Genomic DNA, 26,566 nt, shown 5'->3' with positions numbered 1-26,566 from the left:
AATAGGTATTCAGCAACTGAACTACAATGCTGTGAAATAACTGGGTGCACTCAAGTGCAGTTTTTGCACAGATATAAAAAGGTAAAGGTACCCCTGCCCGTACGGGCCAGTTGTGTCCGACTCTAGGGTTGTGCACTCATCTCACTTAAGAGGACAGGAGCCAGCGCTGTCCGAAGACACTTCCGGGTCACGTCGCCAGCATGACTAAGCCGCTTCTGGCGAACCAGAGCAGCACACGGAAACGCCGTTTACCTTCCCGCCAGAGCAGTACCTATTTATCTACTTGCACTTTGGCGTGCTTTCGAACTGCTAGGTTGGCAAAAGCAGGGACCGAGCACCGGGAGCTCACCTGGTCACGGGGATTCGAACCGCCAACCTTCTGATCCCCAAGGCCTAGGCTCTGTGGTTTAACCCACAGCTCTACCCGCGTCCCCTTAAGATATACTAGTTGGCTTTAAATGGTATCTGCAAGTGCAGGTACTATTTATTTTTTAAACTGAAAAGTTACACACTTCAGTATACCCAAGAAAAAAAACCCAAGGCAGTTTACAACAAGAAAACCAATATAATAAAACACTAATTACCAATAATTTTTTCAGAATTTTGTGGGGGGGGGGGGGAGAGAAAGGGAGAGAGAAAGCAAAGCAAAAACATGGGCCCCAAGAAACAGCTCCTTGTACAAAGGGGAACACAAAAATTCCCCTGGAGCAATTTGCAAATATCCCAGCAGGAAGTTATTTTATTATTTAAAAATCCAAAAGCCTTACTTGTTCTCTGCAAAAAATCCAGGGCAGGTCAGGCACAATTCACATGTTGGCCCCGTAAATTTGGGATCTGTGCAGTTACAGACTCCACACTTGCAGATTCCTCTGCCATTACAGATTTGCCCATTTCCAGCTACACACGGGGCGGTGTCCATGTAACAATCACAAGCAGAGCCTATATAATTTTCTGCGCATTCACACTCACCACATTTACATTCACCATGTCCTGCAATAAAAAGATAGGTATGTAGTTTCTATAAAGCACATGAAATTGAACATCAACAACTGCCATAATCTGATTTAATTTTACAGAAGCATTCAAAGTTGATTGTATTTCCTACCACCCAGGTAAAGGAATAGATCATGTGACTTCTATTTCAACCACAAGATCCAGTACTGTAAGTCTCTTCCATAATTCCAAGGAGAGGACATGCTGTACCACTAATCTCCAAAGGCCAACTCTATAGAGACAATGGTGTCCTGTCTGCAGGATATGAGGTCCACATTGTAGCCCTACAAACTTCTATGAAATTGGTGGAGAACTGCTATGAGTGTGCTTTCATAGAATGAGGTTTGGTAAAAGTTGGGTCTTGCATACATGACTTGACCATCTGACTGTAGTAGAGCATAAGACCTTGGTCTGCCTCAGAGGCCAGCAAACCTGGGAACAATGTGCCTTTAGAAAGCAAGGGCAGAAAATCATTGTTGCTGAACAATTTTGAGGTTCATCTTGCATGCTATTATCTAACCACTCACTCTGCTATGTCCACTGGCAGTTTGCTGAGAGTGCTGATTTTAGATTGCACTGTCACTTGGAGCTCCTAAGCAGAATATTCTCTTTTCAAAATGGTGTCAAAAGTTGGCACAAAGGTAAGGGATTAATGGTGTTTGGCAGGTTCCTCCCCATATTATCTTCCTAACCTGTATAATCCAAAGTGGACAGTTTTGGCTCTCTGTAATCTCTCAAGTTGCACTCCCACTGAATGGCTCCCACCACAGCAATGGCCAGCATGTACTGCTTCCAGATCACAAGAACTAGAGACACTGTGGGCACTGAAAGTCCCTGTGGCAGCCAGACCAGCTGTATAGGGTCTTTTCTTTAGGGTCTTTGACAATACTTAGTTGTAGGCTCGGTGATTACTCATTTCCCAGTTGGTCCCCTGAGTCAGAAAATAAGAGGAAAAGCAAAAGTGGAGAATAAAAGGTTTGTTTGTTTTTTAAGGCAAAAAGGAATGATCCAGAAAAAGGAGTAGGAAATAACAGAAACCAACAAAAAAGGGCCAAAGGAAGTACACTGTAGATAGAGGAGCTGCAGCTGAACAACTTGGCCGGGGTAAGATAGGACCAGATCTGGTGGTTGAACTCTAGACCACATAACCCCTGCCTTTTACTTGATGTCTCTTGTAAATTTATAAATTAAAGTCTTGTGAAGGCATACAATAAAGGCTACAGTGTATGCTTCTCTTCAGAAAAAGCCCCTCTCCTTTTACTAATAGTATTACTGTGTACTGTATTGCACAACAGAGTATCACAATCCAAGAAGATCTCCTCCCAAATGTTAGGCTCTCACGCTTAGAAATAAGTACAGGACTGCATCCAAGCATTCCCCTTTCTCCAGAGGAACTTCTGAATCCTCACAGTTTTAAAAGGGTCAGTTCATTACCTCCACAAATCAAGCCATCAGATCGTTCACAGTTGAAGTTATCACATTCGCAAAACCGGCCAAAGTAGATCTCATTTGCATTCTCTCTCTTCCTGCACACACACTGTCCACAAATACATTCTCCATTGTTACTACATATTTCTGAACTGTTTGCTGGTCTACAGGTGCTTGACATATCTTCACTGTCTACTTCATCCATGCTGCATTCACAGAGCTTTCCAATACGTCCTGGTTTACACCTAAAAGAAAAAATGGTTCTCATTACTAAACTGTTAACTAAAATCAATGCAAAACTTTCTTTTCCCTTATATACATATTGAGAAGGGGGTGGGATGAGATACTGGTGCATAGCTACAGAAAACAGTCTCTTTCACGAGAGCATGATTCATCCTAGAGGCAGACGTTCCGAAACTCAAGAGCAGCAGTTTGGGGAAGCTGCTGAATGACTTTTCTACTAAGTTCATTAATATAGCAGCTGCTCCTAATTGCTGTAAAAATAATATAAATGCTAATTTATTCCAAAGGTGAAATGAGGCACATGCATGCTCGACACACCAGACATTCATTTTTCTATGCTAGAAAGGTCTTGAAGAATGGTCTGCTACAATTGCACTTAAGAACAGGTCCAATCAGCCTGCAACAGTATTAGTATTCACCACTTATATAATAATAATAATAATAATAATAATAATAATAATAATAATAATAATAATAGTTATATATTTGTTTATTGCCCACTTTATTCCCCACAGGACTCAAACAGATAAAAACAACACCCATAAAGTACATAGCGATTTCAAAAACGAAACAAAAAAAACAGTGTGGTCCAAATTACTTTTGGAAATACATGGGAATTTAAAGACCCTGGTAGGAATAAACAGCCGGTGTTCATGGGGGAAAGGAAGGCAGGAGGGGCCAGTATGATATGACTGAAGGTACCTGAAAGCCCAGCATTAAAATACAAATTCCATGCTTGCTTAAGGAGCTGACTTGGGTTCCCTTCCCTTTATTCATTCGTTTTTTCCTATATGAGGAGAAAGGACACACAACTTCTCTTTGTGTAAGGATTATGTGGCACAGGAAGGAAAGAGGTTAAGAAAGAAACAAGGACGGGAAATGGTCCAAGCTAAGCAAACAATGAAGTAGCAGGGGGTAGTGAGAGAAAAATGAAATAATGATTACATTGACCTGCCAAGCAAGGGGAAGTGGGTGAAGACCCAGTGCAGAAATAGCAGGAGATGGGAAAATGAGAAGGAAAATGAGATACATGGTAGGAATTGGGGAAAAGCTGAGGTTTGGAGAAAGAGAGGCAGGTGGTGGAGAGAATGAAGAATGAAAAAAATGAGTGAAGGGCCATTTAAAATAGGAGGGAAAGGGGAGTGGCAGAGAATAGGGACTCTTGTGAGTTCTCCAAAGCATCTATTTTCAGTGTCGAGACTCAACCCAGAAGCATGTGAGGAATACATGGAGGTTCTCCTGAGCTGGTGGACAGCACATTCCCTTCAGCGTTGATTCCACCCAAGAAGAATCAGGGAAAGGTCTTCCAACTAAATTTGTGTCTAGTCTGGGATATTTTGGGGGGCCATTTACAGTCAAGGGATATTTTATTTCCTAGCAGATTTATCTGAGGGAGAGAAAAAACATTAATATTTATCTACCTGCAGACACCACACTCAAATGTTCCATAGGAGCAAATAGGGCTGTCTGGAATTCCGTCCTTGTGACATTCACATTCACAGATGAACTCCAGATTAATTTCTACCTCTTCAGTGAAACCTAGTGGCTTGATTTTAATGGTTTCACCCTGCCCTTTTTCTGGACACTGGTTGGCTGTTACTTTAATCTCAAAGCTAACCTGTAAGCAAAATAAAGAGTACACAGGTAAATTGTTTGACACTGATTAGAGGGGGGGGGGGGGATGAAGCAATAGCACACTGATTCCAGAATGCAGAAAGTTACCTCATCTCCAATTGAAATGTTGGAGCACTTTCTTCCTTCATCTCCTGTACCATTCACTCCATTCTTGCAGAAAGATTTATATTCAATTGTGACTTCTTTTGGTAGTTTGTTGTTTTCCAGAATGACTTCTGAAGACAATGACTAACACAAAAGTCAAGTAGTTTAGTGAAGGATAATGGAAAATGCAGCCCAACTTCATCTGGAAAGCCACAGGTTTTTCTACTCTGTGGTCTCCCAGATGTCCAAACAGTTCCTTAAAAACACTTGGAAAATACTCTCTTGCAAGAGATACATATTCAACAGATTCTATCTAGTCCTTTTAAAACGTGCATTTCTGAAGGGACTACAGTGGTACCTTGGTTCTCAAACACCTTGGTACTCAAACAACTTGGAACCCAACACTGCAAACCCGGAAGTAAGCGTTCCTGTTTGTGAACTTTTTCTGGAAGCTGAACGTGCTCCATTTTGAGTGCCACACTTACGTTTTGAGAGTTATGCTGAGTTCTGTCTGTTTTTGCTATTTATTTTACATTTTTGTTTTTGCGGCTCTTTTTTGTTTTGTTTTTGTTACTGTGTGGAACCCAGTTCAGCTACTGATTGATTGTGTGACATTGTTTATTGCTTTCATTTTATGGTTCAATGGTCTCGTTAGATAGTAAAATTCATGTTAAATTGCTGTTTTAGGGGTTGTTTTTTAACGTCTGGAACGGATGAATCCATTTTGCATTACTTTCTATGGGAAAGCGCGTCTTGATTTTGGAACCGACTTCCAGAACGGATTAAGTTTGAGAACCAAGGTACCACTGTATTAGTTTTCTCTGTATCTTGACACAGCAAGTTTTGAACTAGTGTTACTGTTTTCTTGTGGGTTTTGTGCAGCCAGCGTCATTGTAGCTTACAAAACGGATAAAAGAGATTGATAAAATTGTAGTTCTGATAAGATCAGCACTGCTATTTTCCTCTCCCAACTCCTCCCCCGAAAAGCCACACACAAACATATTGAAAAGGACTGCAGACTGTTTAAGGCTTTATAGGTTAAAATCAGCACTTTGAACTGGGTCTGGAAACTGACAGCCAGTGCAGTCAAGCCAGGACCAGTGCAATCTGCTCAAACCTGTCTTGCCCTGTGAGCAAGGTCTCTGGGTGGCTAGAATGGGAAGCCACCAACTCTTTTTACACTACATATACAACCCAGAACTTCATCTGCTTAAATAAGGGATGGGGAACCTCCAGCCAGGCCTCCCCATTTGGCACAAGAGTCCAAGCCATGGCTACCTGCCCTACACCTGACATTGTATGTGACAAGTGTGGGGCAAGGCAGGGCTGGGTAAAAGGTGCTTTGAAGCTGATCATCAGTGCTGGAGAAGCAGTGCACAAAGGGTTTCTTCAGTGCTGACAATCAGCTGACTGATGGCAACAGAGAAATACTGCACACATTTTTTGCTTATACATTTGATTTCAAACCATGCAAGCGAAGATTGCCATTGCAACATCAGGTGATTGTCAAGGGGGTGGCCCTGTCCACCTGTCAAACTTGACTTGTGTGTATATGTATATGTGGCCAGGTCCGGATCCCCACTGGGGTCTTCAACAAAATACATCCTTTATTGTATACAAAACACGTTGTCTTTGGGTGTATGTGGCGATAATGAAAACTGGTGAACTCACATTGTAGGCATCAATTATCAGTTGAATCACGTTACTGGAGTTTGAAGAGCGTGTTCCCACAGCAGATTTTGGAATCAAATTCTTCAGCTCCTTTACATGAGAAGAGTGAGAAAACCATTTAGTTACAATCATAAGCAGCACATAGATTAATTCTATACACAAAATGCCATTTATAGGTAAAGGTAAAGGACCCCTGACAGTTAAGTTCACTCGTGAATGACTCTGGGGTTGCGGCGCTCATCTTGTTTTACTAGCCGAGGGAGACGAGATTTGTCCGCAAACAGTTTTTCCAGGTTATGTGGCCAGCATGACTAAGCCGCTTCTGGTGAAACCAGAGCAGCGCATGGAAATGCTGTTTACCTTCCCGCTGGAGCAGTACCTATTCAACAAAAGATTTATTGCATTAGCCGTGTGGCCATAGCATGATATACATAGAAATAACAACATAAAATGGGGGTGGGGAGGTAAAGGTAGATATCGTCCTGGGCCAATACTTAATGAAAGGGGGGGGGGGGAAAGGGATAACAAAAGCGACAGGGGATTTAAAACATCGAGTGACAGATAGTACAAAAACAAAAAATAAAAAACTGCTGAGGCTGGAGGAGGATCGTTAAAGGGTCCTTCAGCTCCTCAGATTTGTTCTAGCTCCATTGTCCTTGTACAATAAGGCTACTTGGAACTTCGTTCGATTGTGCGGCGTATCGACTGCAGCTGTGGTGTTAAAGAAGAAGTTAGTGCCGCTTTCCTCTTCATCACACTGAGCAGGAAGTTAGCTGTCATCTCGGTAATCCAAGAATCAGAATCCTGCAAAAAAAGGGACACTATCCAAGGCTGGATTGGGAGATGAAGCTTGTTCATGAGAGGAGTTAAAAACCGAGATCTTTCATCTGTCCAGTTGGGACGGAAGAGCATTACATGTTCCATAGTCTCCAGAGCCGTGTCATTACAGGTGCATGTTCTATTTGCGATGGGAACTGTGGAATAACGACCCGACAGAACTGCTGTAGGAAAACAGTTGAGACGGGCACAGGTAAAGGCCCTTCGCTTAGCCTCCGAAGAAATTGTGAAGCAGTATAGAGGGATCCCTTCAGGGGGTGGAATAGCTAAGGCTAGGCCTGAACACGGCCCTCTTGCATGGGAAGCTGTGTTAGAGAAGTCAAGTTGCTGTAGCTTCTTTTTAATTGGAGGTAGGGCCGCCGGGCTGATACACTCTAAGTTAAGAACAGTTTTACAATTCAGATTGAGAAGAGAGCGGAATTTGAGGTTAATTGTAGTTTTCCAAGGGGAATTATGAATATCTCTTAGGATCAGATTGGAAAAACCACCTCTAATTCGAGCATCTGATGCTAATAGGTGGGAGCTATAGGAAATGGCTCGACTCCATGCTCGTTTTACAATTGAGGGCTGGGCGAACTCAAGTCGTAGGGCTGCACCTGTGTGTCTCAGGTGCAGTACCTATTTATTTTAAAAGATAGCTGAAGGTGGCCCTGTTTAGGGAAGTTTTTAATGTCTGATGCTGTATTGTTTTTAATATTTGGTTGGAAGCTGCCCAGAGTGGCTGGGGAAACCAGCCAGATGGGCGGGGTATAAATAATAAATTATAATTATTATCATCTACTTGCACTCTGACGTGCTTTCGAACTGCTAGGTTGGCAGGAGCTGGGACCGAGAAACGGGAGCTTACCCCGTTGTGGGGATTCGAACCGCCAACCTTCTGATCAGCAAGCCCTAGGCTCATTGATTTAGACCACAGCACTACACGCGTCCCATATAGAAAACCATAGGTATACAGAATTCAATTTCTCAAGTTTCTAACACATACATAGAACAGGGGTGGGACAACTGCAACCCATCAACTCTCTACATTCCCACCTAGGGTGGGTGGGGGTAAATACCATTATTGCCTAGAGAGCACCATTGGTCGTGTGGGTGGAGGCATTTTCAGGCTGGGAAATCTCAGCTGGTGAGGGAAGGGATTCTATAGAAGCTTTTGTCGCTTGCTCTTACCTTGTAAACTGGTTGAAATTCTTGTGTAACAGCAAATATTATCTGAATATTATTGTCATTTAGCTTCTGAACAAGGTGTGCAATGGAGGGATAACCCTGAAGAATGAAGTTTACATTTTATATATACTTGAATTTCACACACAATAACATTCTTATATACCATTTTCTATACAAACATAAGCAAGAGCAAACATAAGAGTCAAAAACATTTTTTTAAAAAGCAATCCATCAACTCTCATTAACAGAAGCCTCTAAGTCTCAGATTCTTCATTCTTATCAAAGCATTACTTAGGCTTTTTCTTCTATTTTGCCAGTTAAATAAATGTTCTCCAGTTCTTGGGTTTCTCTCTGGATTCAGAAAAGGAGTTTTAGCAAAGTAGGATAACTTGGTTTTAAAATAGGCAAACCAAACTTGGCATTCTTCCTCCATGAAGAAAAATGTGAGGGCTACTATAACAAAATTAAAAATCTCTACATGTTTTTACATACAAGCTCTGCTAGCACTGGTCCATGAAAGCTTACAGACCTTGCTATTTTAAAAGTTTAAACTATAAGCTAAACTTTTAATGGGTGTTCTTCTCAAAGCATTCTTCTAAATTGGGGGGGGGGGAGTATACTGGGATTGTCTCCCATTTCTACACGTGTGTATATTTGCGTGAGAGAGAGAGAGAGAGAGAGAGAGAGAGGCACACATACACAACAACATACATGTAAACACAAAATTAAACATTCTCTTAAGCATACTTACATAATAATGGCTCATTGTGTACATATTGTTATCTAAATGACATTGCCCGTCATTTGGCAAGACAATTCCTCCAAGTTTCCCATCTCCAGCAAAATGAAATCCAGCATCCGTAGAAAATACCAACAACCGAGTGACATTTCTCCATCCAAGTTCTGACTTGAGAAGAAATTTTATATATATATATATATATAAATAAAAGCAAGGATCATTTTGAAAGAATATGGTAGCAGAGAAAACTGAAAAATGAGTGATCAGTATCCCCAGGTATTTTTTAGCAAATATAAGCTCTCCGCCCATCACTACTGTACAGTTTTGATAGTAGCTTCAGGAACATGTGCATGACATAAAAACATAATGTGGGAAGAAGCCACCTGAACACACCCGGAAGTGACAGCTGGGATGTGTTGGCACTAGGATACAGGTGCTCCAGCTTATGGTCAAGAGGCATGGAGAAATGACCATGCAACCTTTGCAACTGGAGGTTGACTCAGAAAGCTTCAAAGCAAGAGAGGGGGAGGATTCCACTTGTACACTGAAGTCGCCTTCCCAATTCCCTCTGAAAATTGCTGGCACCAGTCACTTGGGCATCCAGATCAGAGTTCTGGTCCAGGGTTTTACTCTATATCTTTACTAGCTAAGTGTGTATGGGGCGAGGTGGGGTGGGGGATATGAGCTGGGTTCCCTCAAAATACACTGCTGGATAACAACTACTAGAACTGAAAATCAGCAGCTAGACTTTATAGGAGCAAGACTAGAAGCAGTAGAAGAGAGGGTCTGCAAATCATAGACTGGTGACTGAAACCTTTTGTTGTTCTTGAAGAGAGAGAGAGAGAGAGAGTGAGAGAGTGTACACAATGACTACGCCTTTTGTTTCCTGTGCAAGAGCTGCAACAAACAAACCCTTATGAGTACACATGTGGTTGTATGCCTTTTAAGGATCCCCAGCACTGGCTTTTAACTGCTTATCATTGTACCTTTTCAACATTTGTGTCCAGGAAGTTAAATTCACACTTTTGATCCATTAAATCTGAATAACAGCCAAGGGTCTACAAGTCAATTGCATTTATAGTAATATGCAAAAGAAATGAAAATACACTTACACCACAAACAGCAACCTGCATTATTGCATCAAATCCACCTTCAGGAGAATCCAGATTGCCAGAAATCTGTTGATCACCTACAAGCTGGTTGAACAGATTTCCATCGCTGGTAAAGTTGAGTACATTCCTGTAGCTAAAAGGGCTTGTACAGTTATGGTCAACGGTGCATGGGTTCTTCAGTTTGGCTGGTGTAGTACTAATATAAGGTATTACAGTTTGTTCAACTAAAGAGCCAAAACCTGAGAGAGAGAGAGAGAGAGAGAGACGACATACAATAGAACTCTATTAGTTCTGAGAGCAATAGAAAGCCCTATAGAGAAGCCACCAAGTTGCAGGGCAGGTTGCACTCTAGCAAAAGACATTCTTTTTCATCAGGAAACAATGGGAAGCTTGGTCTACCAGGTAATGAATTGTCCAGGAGGAAGTGGTTCTGAAGGGTCAGAACTCAGCCTTAGCAAGGGTTATACTGAATGTATTCTACACAGCAGACATGTATGGAAACCCGGAGAGGCTATCTGGTTGTCATGTGGGTTTCTTTTGTGCATGTGTTCATCCCAAAGAAGCAGGATATATTGCCTGGAAGGAGTGCTATGAACTGGGACCATGTAGATATTTTACTTTCTCAAGAGGCTGTATATGAAACCCAGTAGGAATTCCAATGTTTACATAGAAACCAATCAACTTTGGGTTGTATTCAACCAAGTCCTACTTAAAAGTAGATCCATTCAAACTACTCATTAGCTTTGAATACTATGTGTTAAGTTTGTACATGACTTAAGTTATCTTCAGAACAAAAGCATTGACAATAAACTTGAATAACTTAAGTTTACTGATCCCAATTAGTCTACTGTGAGTATGCCTTAAATTTGATGCAACCTATTATAATCCTTGCTTCCGCTAGCTTGCATATAGGCTCTCAGGTTTGCTCTATCCAAATCTGTTTTTATCCAGCAGCAATCTAATACAGAATCTATGTTATAAAAGTATGCATTTTCTTCTCCTAGTACAAACTTACTAAAACATGTTTATATTTCTGAGCACATGCATATTACACATGTATATTTCTCTTTACATTTTGACATGATAAACGGAACTTTGTAAAGAAAAGCTTGCCCTAATTTATAATGATCTTAAACAAAACTATTACCAATTCGAAAATCTGAAGTTATATTCTTCATTTTACTCATGATAGAAGTTCCAAGGCTTTTCACATTCTCCAAGTCATCTTTCATAGAGTAGGAGAGATCCATAAGGTAATAAAGATCAATGGGATAATCTTCAGCTCTCTTAAATTTTAATGAAAATGTCTGTGGTTCCCCTAATCCCAGAAAAAGAAATAAAAGTTTTAAAGCAAAAATTCCATAATGACACTAGACAGTAAGTACGCTAAACATGTAAGTGCACTGACACTTCCACCCTATGCTTAGTGCCTCTGTCTTGCTAGAATATATCCTTGAGCTGTGATGCCACCTCTTCCTTGCCTGGATGGAGGGTAGAGATCTGTGTGTGAGGTGTCAGCTTATTTTAAAACCTCTTTGGCATAGGTGGAAAATAGTCCACTGTACTAAGTCACACCTGTTGCTCCTCCTACATTTGCCTTAGGCCCTGAACACCACTGGCACGTGGCCCCCAGAAGATGGCCCTTTATTCCAACATAGGGGGAGTGTTCGTGTCCTTGCCACACAAGTATAGCTGAGAGGGACATTGGGATCTCCTAACAAGGATACTTTGGGGGAAGCCATGACTGCTTCAAGTGGTATGATCATGAATTCAACGTGCAGTGCAGATGGGGCCCAAATCTACTTAGGAGGATACTTCCAATAGGATAATCCAGTTGTTGTTTCCAATGGTAAACACATATTTTGGTACATTTCCAGTTCCTGCTCGCTAGGCACTCCAAAATATGTATCGCAGTTATCAATGCCTGGGGCACATTCTGTGTTTCCTCTGAGCAGTTCCAAAGCACTTTCAGGGTGAAGAAAAACATTTTTGACCCCAAATCAATCTTAAACCATTTATGCATGTACCAAAATTGTTTTGAAAGCCGCAATATTCTGGAAATTATCCCACACCATGTTTCATGAAGACTGGTCATTTAAGAGCTTCAGATGCGTTTCTTGAATAGGGTAAGTTGAATGTTCATGTGCAAAAGTGTCTGTCCAAAGGAATTTGAGTTGCCGTTCTGACCAATGCTGCTCAAGGCAATATACTTAAGGTGGGGAAACTACTAGAAAATCAAGGTACAATGGCTTGATCAAGGTACAATGTTCCCACCTGTTGAAGCTGGATCTATCTATCTGTCATCTATCTATCTATCTATCTATCTATCTATCTATCTATCTATCTATCATCTATCTATCTATCTATCTATCTATCATCTATCTATCTATCAATCATCTATCTATCATCTATCTCTATCTATCATCTATCTATCTATCTATCTATCTATCTATCTATCTATCATCTATCTATCTATCTATCTCTCTATCTATCTATCATCTATCTATCTATCTATCTATCATCAATCATCTATCTATCATCTATCTCTATCTATCATCTATCTATCATCTATCTATCTATCTATCTATCTATCTATCTATCTATCTATCTATCTAAATGTTTTGACAGTTCTAGTCAATTTCTTGAATAATGGTGAGAACATAAGGAATAAGACATCACTGTTAATCTGACACCCTTACCTATTCGCAGCTTTAATTGTACTTGCTGTGGTTGAATCTGAGTAATGTCTTCCGGTTTAAGATTCTCAGCAGCCCCTTTGATACGATTGGTTACTTCCTTGTTTTTCAGCATAGTTTGTGAGCCTCTGGGATTTTCTATTTCATCTGGAGGGCAGCCCTTAGTTTTTAAAACTTCCAAATCATCACATCGTGTTGAAGTAGATTCTCCTTCTTGAAAGAAGGTCTAGCAAACATAAACAAAACCAGGTTCTAAATTGTTCACAGTAGGTTCATCTCCAACTATACTACCACCATGGTTCATTCCGCATACAATTCAAAACACCATTGACATTTAAAAAACCAAGTCTGATTTTCACTTTGTATTGCTATATTAGTTGCAGGAGGGAATCACCTTCAGTAAATGTATGTTTTCAGAAATGCAAAGATACACACAGCAGGGTACAGCAAAGTCTAATTGTTAATCTTGTACTAAACTGTAATATTGTTCTAAATGTTATCTTAGCTGTCTTACTATTTTTAATAGCTCCTTGGAAGATGACTGAAAGCAGCATAAAAATGGAATGGAATTCAGCAATGTTCTAGTGATGAGCAGTTCAGAGTAAACTAGCTTGACAGTAGTTTTCAAGAAAGATGCTGTAAGCGGGCTTGGTAGGTTTCAAAGCTATCACCTGTCCCTGCAAGGAAGTCCTGGGGGAAGGGTCGAGATGCAAGGGCCTAGTAGAGCTAGCAAAAACAGGAGACAGCTGCAGGATGGGCAGGGTAGACTGTAAAGGCACAGACTCAGAAAAGGAGTCATGACACCGGTGTGGGCGTGGGTCACGGTTGCAACCACAAGCTACAAGGAGAGGAGGAGAATGAAAGAGATGTGAGGCAGACTCAGAGAGGAAGAAGTCCTGGCATTTGAAAGAAAGGGCTCTTGCTTCCAGCAGAGGGGTTGTGATGGAGCAGTAAAGCCAAAACCAGCTGCGTTCTTGCCAGGAGCCAAGTGCCAGAGAGGCAGAGGAGACATGGCAGGAACTGAACTCGAGGGACAACACAGCCAGAAAAACAGCTCGGTTGTGGGACAAAATTAAGTGTTTAGTCCAGGCACAAAAAGAAAGAGCCAACAGCAAATCTGATGGGGGGCCTGCACATTGTCATTGTCAGTGTGCCTGCAACCATGAGGAAGACACCAAAACAAGGAAGGTTTTATACATAATTTTGGTGAGATCACTTCTGAAGGGAGTGAGGGAGTAATGCATTCGTTTGATGTAGAGCTACCCCATCATAGCTCTCAGTCCTGGAGGACCTGCCCCCTGCCTTGAAAGCCTTTTTTCACCTGGCCTGAGAGCTACAAAAGCTGAGGCTGTTGAACAGAATCTTGGGTTGGGGTGGTTTTGGGCGGGTGGAGCAAGGAGTTGTTGCTGTTGATTTATTGTATCTTTATTTTAGATATTGTTGTGATATATGTGGAAACTGTTCTGTTTGGTTGTGCTTTTTTAAAAACAATTTATTCATTGTTTTTGACTCCTTTTGTTATAATGTTGTTATGTATTTTTCCATGCTGTAAACTGCCTTGAGCATGGTTAGAAGGATGAAAGGCAGCATACAAACAAAATTATGTATGTATGTATGTATGCGTACCTTCAAGTGTGGAGGATGCCAAAGTTAGATTCTTTCCTCTTGGAAATAAGTACACAATACACATGTGTAGCATCTTGATAAGAATATACACTAGTGGCCAAAATTGTCTTTCCATTGATATATAATTTTATGGTATTACTAAAAAAAAAAAAAAAGTGGTGTTATTAGCCATCATTGCCAAAACAACTCTCTAAACACTCCTTTTTCTGGTTATTTGCCTATAACTTTTGATAGAATACAGATAACGGAACAATCTTTGTTGCATTATATTCTCCATTAAATTATCTTTCCAGTGATATATAATTTTAAGGTATTACAACCAACCCTCGAAAATACACTTTCTCCAAAAGGTTTCCACAATTTTGGTCACTAGTATAGGAAGCTGAATGCCCCCCCCCCCAGTCAGAATCGTTGTTCATCTACCCCAGAGTTCTCTGCTTGGGCTGACAGCCCAATGGCTGGGGCTGGGACCCTCTCCATGCAAAGCGTAGGACTCTGCCACTCAGCTATGGCTCGTTCCCCCTATTTTAAATATATAGGAGCCCCAGAGGAAGAAGCCAGACAGGTTCCTGAGGAAGTATACTCAAAGCAGCCCATCCGAGACCCAGAATGGAACAGTGAGTCATTGCTGTCTGCTGGTTTACATGACCACACGACCAAACAGTCAATACCTGACACTTTGCATGTAAAATCCAATGAAGAACCATTATTATATGCTACAGCACAAAAGCAATTTGTGTTTTATCACTTTCACACACATGGATGGGGCTGGAAGTAATTTCTGTAAAAGGATGACCAGGAGGATAGGAACTGCTCTTTGCTGTATCTGTTAGACAGCCCAGTTCATACATTGTATTTATCCCCTGAAGTTTAGTGGGAAAACACCAGTGAACAAAACAGCAAACCAAGTACAAATTGTGCAAACTAGCAGTGGCCCTAGAAAGGAACTATTAGAATTAACAAGCAGTGGAAAAACAAAAAGGGACCAAGTTAAGTTTTGCCTTTTCTGGCTTCAACTTACAACATACCATACTACTGTAATTTATTTGACTTCTTCACTGTAAGGTTCCAAGGCAGGCTGCAGGAATTTACTGTTCAACAGTTTAAAACAATTTATGCTCACAGCAGTAGAGTGGGTCCTGAAAATATACACCTCGGGTGTCAAAGGCCAGGGCAAAGTTGCAAAGCAGAATACAGATATTTTATTTTGGAGGTTAGAAACACAGGAAGCTATTCACTGTTAGTGGAAACTGTAGCTGTCAGAAGCAGGGCTCTAGTCTAGTCTTCTCTTCAACATTTTGCTTTTATCATTAAAAAAAAGTATATCCCACTCTTTGTCTGTAGACTTTAGGATAGGGTATGGCAATCAAAAACAAAACTATTAATCACAATTAAAAAAAAAAGTTATGTACATTATGTCTTCTCTGTATCTCATGAATTAAAAGGCCTGTAAAAGATAGGCATTTTCAATTATCTCTGTGCATGGATTTTTGTTATTTTTGCTGCTGTTGTTTTGGAGAAGTATTCAAGCATGCAAGTCTGAAATAGTACATTCCATACAGAGGTTTAACCACCTCTGTGAAACTAGGCCTAAGGATTGTATCAGAACTTAGGACTCAGGACATTCCAGAAGTCAAACTAGATTTAAAACGCACAGAAAATTCTGTTTCCCTGTCCACCTGCTTTGTCTGCAGCTAAAGTTACTGCCCTTCTAATATCACCAGGAGAATATAATTAAATCCAGACAGAGAGACTCCGGAGTGGAATGATTTTAAATAACTATGAGGGAGAACTTGGGAGGGGGAAGAGTCCTTGCCACTGGCAAAGGGAAAAGGACAAAGCCTAAGGAGACTGCATTCTTAAAATAAAAAAAGATTTTAGTAACAGAGTGAAGAATTTACCCATTCGCCTGGTTCCAACTGCAGATAGCAATTGCTTCTAGCTAATCAGGGCAACGTGAATCATTTCAGAGAATTTGCCTCTCTACCCCCTTCACCTGGCATTCAAGAGACCTCGGACTATTTCATGCATACAAGTCAACTACTTATGTCTACATGACAAACACCCCTGTCCCTGTGTAGGGAAGGGGACATGGAAAAACAGCAGTGTGAACTAAGCTATATATGGATACAGCCAGTAGTGCCAATCTGATCATTACAGTTGGAAAGCAGAACAGTCACAGCATGCTATTTGATAGATAACTTGTAAATAAGTCAATATATTTCAACTGATGCATAAGGGACACACTTATTTCTATTCCCAATGGAGTATTAAAAGAGAGAAATGGCAAGGAATCTTTCCTTGCAAATCTGCCTGTTTCTTTCCTGCTGGTCACGGGTGAGGTGGAATCCCTTCCCTGCAAATTGAATTTGTGGACAAAGCACCAAGTGAGGAATCTGTTTACCCTCAAATTGCACCAGGGTCTTTTTATTCCGCCGTGTGAAACAAACAGATCCATTCCATCTCCGAATCCTCTGGCACATGCAGAGGAGTTGGGAAATAAGGCAAAGGTGTTTCACGCAGATGCAAACAGGGAAACTCAAATGCACTAAGAGAAGGTCTTGCTCTTGCTACTTCCTATTGTGTATTCCAGCCGAGGTTAACAGATGATTCTTTCAAGCAGGGGAAACACAGGGTCATTTGTTGACCTACTGGTGGGCTGGAGCAAAGATAAATTTTGAGCACCTCCCAGCCCAGCACAGGTGAGTAAATGGCCCTCCCTGCCACTCTTCTAGAGAAAGCAGTCTTTCACCTTGCACCTTACAGGAACTTCAAAGCAGTACAGGTGTCCTGCTACCCATTTAATCATCACAACAACCCTGAGAGGTAATTAGGCTGAGAGTGTGTAACATAACCAAGGTCACCCACAGAGCTTTATGGTCTGAGTAGAGATTAGAACCAGAGTCTCTGTATTCTTATTCCAGCACTAATTATTAGACCATACTGGCTCTCAAAAACTTCTCCATGTGCACAAAAGCATCTTCCAAAGGCACCAGGGGCTCATTAAAACAAGGAAGGTTATTTCTGACAAAAAATCTTTGCTGGTCTTGATGCTGCTGCCAGCACTGTTTCCTACCAGTTCCAGAATAACAGTGAAAACAACAACAATAAAAACTTAACCCCCAAGCTAGGAATTGTTATTCACAAAGCCAATCTTAAACATACATGACAGCCTCCACATCTCCACCACCAAAATTTTAACTGCAGCAGACTTATTCTTCACATCTGCTCTGCACTTTGTAGAGTCTAACACTAACCAAAGAAACCTGTAGCTTTCATTTGCAGCTTATTTATCAATGCAAAGGATTGTATCATAAAAAGTTACTGAATGTATAAGAATAGCTACAGATAAAATGAAATAGGAAACAAAATATTGCAAATGAAATATATTTTTTAGAAATACGTACTGCACTTTTGCACCATCCACAATTTGGTCCAGCTTGTATACAATCAGCACATGATTTAGCATTAGCTTTTATACAATTGCTCCCACCTATAAGAAAATGCAAAGGCTTTTTAGTAAAGAAATAAGAACACATACCTAACTTAATGTACTGTATAAGTAAATTTCTTACCAGCCATAAACTGAGGTTCAAACTAATCATTATATCTATAGTTAACATATGATTGCAAGTGTTGCTTAACAATCAATTCCACAAGTGCTCAGAGTCTAGAGGGAAAGTTGAAGCACCAATGCACATTTCTTCTGTGCCAATCATAACTCATTAATTAGGACTGCTTCAAATGCCATGGAACAATCCTCCACATAAGTAAAACCATGAAAACCACAACAGTCATGCATGACAAATTGCACATGCATTCATTGCACTGCACACACATGATGAAAAGGTGACGCTAATCTAGATTTTCCAATGTATGTACAAACAGTAAAATAGATGCAGGTGAATTCCAAACATAAAGGATGAAACGGCGGAATGTAAAGACGTTCTGCAAGAGAAATTGCACCTGCATCTATTTCACTGCATGTTCGGAAAGGCTGTTTGGTTTTTCTTACTTGGAAGAATAAGAGGTGCATAACATTTCAAATGACCTGACATGGGACAAGAGTACAATTTCAAGCTGTAGATGCAGTTCAGCATCCTTCAGATGTGGCTACACTAGAGAAATAAGAGTGTGGTTCTGAAGATACAGCTCAATCTCTTCTCCAGGGCAAACATTCCTCCTCCTACCTCCTGTTCATATGTCCTCTTTGCCAACAGTTTCAGAGACATGAGCAAAGAGGTTAAACCTATATGGATTAATGTTGTATGAAAGTGAAACAGGCAGCATTTGTCCTTGAATCAATTCAAAACAAGCATAGCAAGCTTACACTGGATAGCTCTGGAATTAATAGGTCACCTGCACTGTAGAATAGAAAAACAGTCTATGCTTTCTAAACCTGTACATATTTCCATTTACCTTGTTGGGCAGATCCGCAGACCACAAAGCAGCTTAATAATCCAATCCAGATGAGAAACTTGAAATCTGCCTGAAAAATAAAATATGGATCAATATTGGGGGCTCTTGCATGAGAAAACAAATCTCAATTTCTCCCAGCTAGGCTTGCTTTTATTAACATCTTAATTCCATGCATTTCTGATTTCTGATCAGGGAACCACAACAAAAGATCAGGGGGATGCTGGAGACATAGTGTATCTTGATTTCAATAAGGCTTTTGACATAGTCCACCACCATAGTCTTGTGGTAAAAACAGCTGGTAAAATGTGGACTGAAGAAGGTAACTGTTAGGTGGATTTGTAGCTGGTTGACTGACTGAACCCAAAGAGTTCCTCATCATCCTGGTACTAATGGTTCCTCGTCATCCTGGGGGGGAAAGGGACAAGTGGGGTTACACTTCAGACAATTTGTGACCCCCCAGTTCCCCAACTCAAAAGCAAGGATGGGGGGGGGCCTGTGGCCCTTCAGCAGCTGTTGGACACCGACTCCCATCAGCCACAGCCAGGATGGCCAATGATCTGGGGTTATGGGCATAGCTGTCAAGTGTCCCTTATTTGAAGGGACAGTCCCTTATTCCAGCGCCATGTCTCACTGCTGTCCCTTATTGATGGATGTCCCTTAAAGGTCCCTTAAATGGTGTCCCTTAAATTTCAAAGGAAGCAACTCCTCTCCCTCCTTCCCTGCCGGCCAGGAAGGAGGGAGGCTCCAACTGTGTTGCTTGGCTGTGTTGCTCACCCAATAAGAAGTCTAATAACGACTGGGGTGGTGGTGGTGGAGCTTGCATGCCTTGTGTGTGGCTAGTTAATGCAAGCTGAGGGGTTTTTTGAATGCTGGATGCCATTTTGTTGCACGTGCTGCTGCAAACTTTGCAGTGCAAAGCCAGGCCGGAGAGCCATCTTAAGTTGAGGCTGCATAGGCCTTGTGGTGCATGTGATTCAGATTCTATTCAGTTGAACCTCTGGTTACAAAGGTGGTTGGACAGTGTTCTCGAAGCTACCAGCATGAGTTTGACCAGACTGCAGGAGGACAGGAAGACTGGAGTGCCTGGAACAGGTGAGGCTGCAGGTCCCTTATTTTGGCTGCTGGTCCCTTATTTTCAAGGCTGCTGGTCCCTTATTTTCAAATCTGTAAGTTGACAGCTATGGTTATGAGAGTTATTGTGCAACAACTCCCGGAAGGCCAGAAGGTCCCCATCTTGCTTTAATAGCTTCAAAATGTGTAAAAAAAGGAGATCTGAGATTTAGAAATGGGGAGGCTGTGTGTAAATCACAATTATCACAGTTATTCTACAGGCCTCCTTTCAGCTCTAAAAAGGGCCCTAAAGCAGCTCACATAAAAATGTAAGAATGATAATAAAATATTCTATATGATAGAATACGTAAGATTCGTAAGAATCTCTGCTTCTATTGAACAAGTTGACAGATATATATATAATAGAGTTTCTAGTCCTCAAGGAATGTGTGGAGATGAAGCAGCAGGAGTCAGAGAAATTCCAGAATAGTGTTTTTGGTGCTCAGTGGGCGCTCAGTGCCCTTTATTGCTTCTCGCCCCCCAATAACTGGCAGAAGCATACTCTAAAAGAAGCCATGCAAAGCCCCCCAACAAACATGATGTATACAGCTGTGTGTGTGTTCCCCAGCCGAATTAATCTATCATTATTTCCAGTGTGCATTGTTTACTTAACTCTATGTTGTAAACTCATGAAATGAAATGAAAAACATTTCTCGTATTACATGAGAATCCTATACAAAATAATACCATGGGAAATGGCAATTAGATTTTTAAAAGATTTAAAATTGGCAGTATTATCTCCATTAACACCACGCCCAAAGGAAGGGAGTATTTCCTGCTGTGTGTGTAAGTCAACTAATGAAATAGATTAGAAACACTCCTGACCATTCTACTGTAGCCATCAAGTGAATATCAAGGTGCTATTGTGCTATATATGCCCTCACAGACTCTCATATATATACATATACATGCGTGCCTATAAATCTCAGCACATTATCAAATTGAGGAAGGGCCACATGCTCTGCATGCAATATCTGGCTTCTATAGGTAAGGCTGCAAATGACTCCTGTTAGGAACCCTGAAGAGTTGCTGCCAGCCAGTGTAGATAGTATTGTGCTAGGTGGACTGATGGTCTGGTTTGGCACCAGATTCTTATATTCCCAAAGTCATACCACGAAATAGAACCCTAGGTGGGGATATACAGATAAGAGTTGGCTCGGTTCTCAATGGATCCCAGTGCACATGTTTTGCACAGAGAAATGTTCAGGTTCAATCAATGGCTTAATAAAAAAAGGAGAAGGTAGCAGATTTCAGACCTCTCTGCTCAAGATACTGGAAAGCTGCTACAAATCGGAGTAGGCAACACCAGTTTAACTGGATAAATAATCTGACGCAAAAAGGTAGCTTCCTAAGATATCTGCAGTATATAGCGCTCTCTCCTCACACACATAACCACCTGCCATACTTACTGGTATTTCATTAATGGGAAATCAATGGATTTTTTTTACTGCCTGTGAAGAAAGAGGCAACCATGAAGGATGAGCCTTCATGTATAGCATCTCTAATAATGGTCCAATTCACATATATAAACCATGATTAGCAAGTGAAAAGGGAATTCACTCCTCCTCTGGTCCTGTTGTACTACCCAGGGCTAAGCCATGGTTTGGCTTTCCACTGCGTCAGAACCCTAAACCTTGGGATGTCTCCCCCAAACTACAACCAGTAAATCAAGAAACTTAAGTTTGTTTTTGCTGAGCCATTGTTTGGATTATTGTTATGTTCATAAGTAAGGTAAAGGTAAAGGGACCCCTGACCATTAGATCCAGTCGTGACCGACTCTGGGGTTGCGGCCCTCATCTCGCTTTATTAAGCGTACAGCTTCCGGGTCATGTGGCCAGCATGACTAAACCGATTCTGGTGAACCAGAGCAGCGCATGGAAACGCCGTTTACCTTCCTGCTGGAGTGGTACTTGCACTTTGATATGTTTTCGAACAGCTAGGTTGGCAAAAGCAGGGACCGAGAAACGGGAGCTCACCCCGTCGCGGGGATTCGAACCGCTGACCTTCTGATCGGCAAGCCCTAGGCTCTGTGGTTTAACCCACAGTGCCACCCGTGTCCCTTTGTTCATAAGTACAGTACTAGAAATTCACATTTTGAGCCATCCTCCTATCATACATTCACAAAAACCACACAAGTTGCAGCAGCAATTATGGTTCCTAGAACCATTGGCAAAGTGACTACCACAATGTTGAGACTACAGCTAAAATAGGAGACACAGGAAAAATCCATATTTCTGTAAAACACTCTCACAAATTCCATTCCCCTGTCCCCCAAAAATCACTACCCTGAGAAAGGGTGAGTTGAATGGGTTGGCTGAAATTTAGTTTTTTAAAAACCGCATTGTTGGTATTGAGCCATTTTTAAAAATCCAGAATAAGCCGTTAATCACATGTTTTGGAAGTTCTGCATGTCAGGGAACTGCCATTGGAAGGGCAGGAGGTGGAAGGGCTCCCTGAGGTTGAGACAGACTTAGCAGCTGAAGAGGGAACCAGCAGGGGGAGAGGAGGGGCTCCAGGGGAAAGTGAGTCGGAGGGATGGCTCAGAGACACTTCCAGCGAAAACAGTGGGGAGGTTTCAAGACCTCCTATAGGGACACCCACTCCTCGCCGGAAACTGTCACGCCGAGAGTCCAGAAGACGTGTTTCCGTTAAGGAGCTTTTATGCTGGAAGAGATTCCGTAAGAGACCACTTTCGGATTCTGCTAGCGACTGACGGAGCCATGCTGGAGGGGCTCCGCCGTAGGCAGAGGTTTGAGGACTTGACCAAACTCTGAGGGACTTGCATTTTACGCACAAGCAGCTCATCATCCCATTACACTGCATTTCAATAAACAAAAATACTTGCTTTAAAATAATTAGTGTTAAAGCTTGGTACAGATTTACATTCTTCTCTGTAAAAGAGAAAGACAAATACAAAATGCAAATAAGAAATCAGGATCTTATGTTGTTACTGCTTTCACAAGAGTTTAAACAAACCCAAGCTCTAAGTTCAGACATTATGAAATGTGGTTTGTTTAAAAAGCAAGCGCTTATCTCCGCACCAGTTGGTCAAAAGAGGGGTGGGGTAGTCTGAGAACTCACATACATAGCAAGAAAACATGGTTTGCTATTAGTGAGTTAAAGTCCTTTTCAGATGTATCTTTTAAAGATCTCATTATTGCTGACTGCTTCTATTTAGTACTTTTTGATACGTAATCATTTACTGCCTAGAAAAAGCTGCTAATTCATTTCCTTGGGATACATTTTTGGTGACACAATAATTAGTCATGTTTTGTCATCGTTTGAGTAGATTCATTCTTCTTCCTAGTTACAATCCAAACTACATGCACAGAAAGGTTCCACAGGAAGCTGTAAAAGCCATAAAGACTTTTTGGTTTACGTTATTCTGCAACTGCAACTGATGAGAGGAAAATCTTGGGAGGGGAGGGCTGCAGCATTTCTTTCCTGGGTTGCAACCAATATTATCAGAACTAGTGTGATACTAAATTTTTACTTTCATAAACTTCATTTCATGCAATTCCACCGGCTTCCATGCCATATATCACTGTGACTAAATTGCCATTTGCATGTCAGTACAATACAACACGTAGCATCAGAGTGTGACCTGCAGTCCCAATTTTAAATCTCACTTCAGCAAGGCAGCCTCAGCTCTTCTTACACATGGCTACTGTAAGGATTACATATGAAGTTCTTCAAACACTCTAGAGCACTATATAAATAGCAATTAGCACACACTTTTAAACTATCATAATTCCAAACAATCACTAACAGATGAGTACTTAATAGAGCGGCGTAATGCCCAAATACATACAATATTACTTATACCATGAAATGTTTTGGTATTTTTATAGTTACCAGTAACATTCTTAATCTGAGTTTTGTCAACAATGTTAGGAGCTGTGTAAATCCATCTTTAAAACTGGGTAATGCCACATCCCAATACAGTCGTACCTTGGTTCTCGAACGGAATCCATCCTGGAAGTCCGTTTGACTTCCAAAAGCATTCGAAAACCAAGGCGTGGCTTCCAGTTGCCTGCAGGAGCTTCTTGCACTCAGTCAGAAGCTGTGTCGGACGTTTGGCTTCCAAAATATGTTCGCAAACCGGTAGACTCACTTCCGGGTTTGCGGCATTTGGGAGCCAAAACATTGGAGTTTCAAGGCATTTGAGAACCAAGGTATGACTGTAGAGTCCTTGAAAAATCCCTATTATTATTATTAAACCTGAAATGTCTTCCATTTATACATGTTTGGAAGCCTTCTTGGCCGGTGTTGGAAGAGATGTACCATACTATACGTACCCACTGCCATTTTTCAACTTGGGCAGTGAAAAACTCTTGAAAGCGTAGGTGACAATGACAAATAAAGCTCAAACTGTAATACATCTATAGTGCACAGAACAGGGTTAAACACAACATAGTTAATAAGATTAAACAGTGTGTGAGTTTTTCAATAGTTAACTAAAAATAAATAAATCACATGTTAAACTCAAGGGGATAAGAGTCAATGTGCCTTTTCCCTTAGAACAATCCACACATGTTCTGAATACACAATAACTGTCCTTGCTCATTTCACCTCACTGCCAGCATCACATCTAAAATAATAAGATGATCTCATAGGGTTTTGACTTTTATATTCTATGCATGGAATTGGTTCTTGTATATAAAACCAAATATCATAACAAATAAATATTTAAGGCACACACCAAAAGATACACTCGCACCTCCAGGCTTAGTTCCCCCCCCCCAGCAGACTGCCTCTTGCCTGCCCCTCCTCTCCGCCGCTACCTGTGCCATGGCCACGACTGAGCTCAGGCTCCTCCCCGACCCTTGTCCGGGGGCTTCGAGAAGTCAGTGGCGGGGCTGAGCCTGCTTCCTCCGCCTCGCCTTTTCTTATGGCTTAAGACAGGTATTTCTATATATTGTGTAACAACTGATTAATCTTTAATACTTTAGTTAGTCTAGTTTACTTTAGTTAGACAGGCATTTCTACATATTGTGTAACAACTGATTAATCTTTAATACTTTAGTTAGTCTATAAGACTTTAGCAGCAACAGCAAAAACAGTTACAATAATAAATTAGGCGGTGAGTCCATGCACAATGCTTTTAGAAAATATACCCTTGTCCAGCTTTCCTCTCTACTTTAAAATAATAGTTTGCCTTTCCTTGTAACTGCAATAGCAAACATATTCCTCCCTTATATATCTTTTCCAGCATTGCCTTCACAGTTATTTGTATAAATTTAGATTATGGTTTCTTAGGACCATTCAGATTCCGCCTGATTTTATAGTCACACAATACAATGTTAGCAAGGGAAATGGTGTGGCTTTCGGAGAACACAAAGGGAAGTTCAAAAGGAGCTGTCAGATGTGTAGATGGGGCTCTATAGAAAGCAGAACTGCATAATTGCCAGCTCCCAATTCAAAACCACAAGTTCAGCAACCTGTGAAATTGATTTAAAAGCTGTCAGGAATAATATATAAAATATTGTCAGTTTCTGAGCCCCTTGAATACACTGTAGTCACTGTAAAAGTTTAGTTGTTGTGATCAACTATGTTTTAACAATTAATAGCTAAATTCAGTAATACCGCACTTTAACATAAATTCAACCTGAATGAAACTCTCCCTTAGTTTTAAAATAACGTGCCAGATGGGCGGAGTATAAATAATAAAATTGTTGTTGCTGCTGCTGCTCATGTTTAAAGCTAGATCTACCATTAGTTCATGACCCAATGAACATCCATCAGCCTATCTACACTTGCACTATTCCTTTTTTTTTTTTTTTTTTTTTTGAGAGCCAGTGTGGTGTAGTGGTTAAGAGCGGTAGTCTCGTAATCTGGGGAACCGGGTTCGCATCTCCGCTCCTCCACATGCAGCTGCTGGGTGACCTTGGGCCAGTCACACTTCTTTGAAGTCTCTCAGCCCCACTCACCTCACAGAGTGTTTGTTGTGGGGGAGGAAGGGAAAGGAGAATGTTAGCCGCTTTGAGACTCCTTAAAGGGAGTGAAAGGCGGGATATCAAATCCAAACTCTTCTTCTTCTTCTTCTTTTGTTACAAAAAGCCCCGTGAGGGCATGTGAAAAGCTCAGTGGAGCAGCAATGAAACTATTATCAAAAGGCCCTACCATCAGCCTGCAAAAGTCATACACCAGAGATCATTGTGTTCCCCATTATCAGTTTCCTAGCTGTAGCTGGGCCTGGGGACATCCTATTCCATAATAATAATTTTACTATTTATACCCCACCCATCTGACTGGGTCGCCCAAGCCACTCTCGGCGGCTTTCAACATACCATATAAAAACATAATAAAACATTAAATATTTAAAAGCTTCCCTATACAGGGCTGCCTTCAGATGTCTTCCAAAGGTTGTATAGTTATTTACTGTATTATGTGAATCTAAATGGGCCTTAGAAAGCACTGCTAATAACAAGGCCAGTGGAAGTGATTATATTCCAGCTGAACTATTTAAAATTTTAAAAGATGTTGCTGTTAAGGTGCTACACCCAATATGCCAGCAAATTTGGAAAACTCAGCAGTGGCCAGAGGATTGGAGAAGATCAGTCTACATCCCAATCCCAAAGAAGGGCAATGCCAAAGAATGCTCCAACTACCGCACAATTGCACTCATTTTATACGCTAGCAAGGTTATGCTTAAAATTCTACAAGGCAGGCTTAAGCAGTATGTGGACCGAGAACTCACAGTGCAAGCTGGATTTCGAAGGGGCAGAGGAACCAGAGACCAAATTGCAAACATGCGTTGGATTATGGAGAAAGCTAGAGAGTTCCGGAAAGACATCTACTTCTGC

General features: G+C 41.1%; 1 protein-coding gene across 2 annotated transcripts; it reads right to left on the bottom strand.

The window, feature by feature from the left end:
• Positions 1-453: 453 nt before the first annotated feature.
• LOC114607514 (integrin beta-1-like) lies at positions 454-24,672 on the bottom strand. Of its 2 annotated transcripts, XR_013394786.1 has the most exons (14): positions 24,545-24,672; positions 18,651-18,720; positions 17,639-17,724; positions 12,609-12,831; positions 11,057-11,227; positions 9,910-10,148; positions 8,810-8,965; positions 8,062-8,157; positions 6,055-6,144; positions 4,387-4,527; positions 4,086-4,282; positions 2,428-2,666; positions 1,686-1,924; positions 864-990 (listed from the first exon to the last, which is right to left on the bottom strand). XR_013394786.1 is itself a non-coding variant. In XM_077936786.1 (13 exons), the coding sequence occupies exons 1-13, from the start codon at positions 24,551-24,553 to the stop codon at positions 764-766; spliced, it is 1,944 nt and encodes a 647-aa protein (XP_077792912.1). In that variant the 5' UTR covers positions 24,554-24,672; the 3' UTR covers positions 454-763. The 2 variants fall into 2 exon arrangements, 1 of the variants encoding a protein (XP_077792912.1); XM_077936786.1 differs by lacking the exon at positions 1,686-1,924 and having other exon boundaries at positions 454-990.
• Between the last annotated feature and the right edge of the window lie 1,894 nt (positions 24,673-26,566).

The sequence above is a fragment of the Podarcis muralis genome, chromosome 12, assembly GCF_964188315.1.
Source record: "Podarcis muralis chromosome 12, rPodMur119.hap1.1, whole genome shotgun sequence".
Classification (NCBI taxonomy): domain Eukaryota; kingdom Metazoa; phylum Chordata; class Lepidosauria; order Squamata; family Lacertidae; genus Podarcis; species Podarcis muralis.
This window is presented reverse-complemented; position numbering and strand designations above follow the sequence as displayed.

What these genes read in the sequence shown, in the direction of transcription:
- LOC114607514 (XM_077936786.1), bottom strand. An exon ending in AACTTCAGATTTTCGAATTG is followed by an intron (nt 10,149 to 11,056) that starts GTAATAGTTTTG and finishes TCTCTCTCTCAG; the next exon opens with GTTTTGGCTCTTTAGTTGAA. An exon ending in TGCAGGTTGCTGTTTGTGGT is followed by an intron (nt 8,966 to 9,909) that starts GTAAGTGTATTT and finishes TTTCTTCTCAAG; the next exon opens with TCAGAACTTGGATGGAGAAA.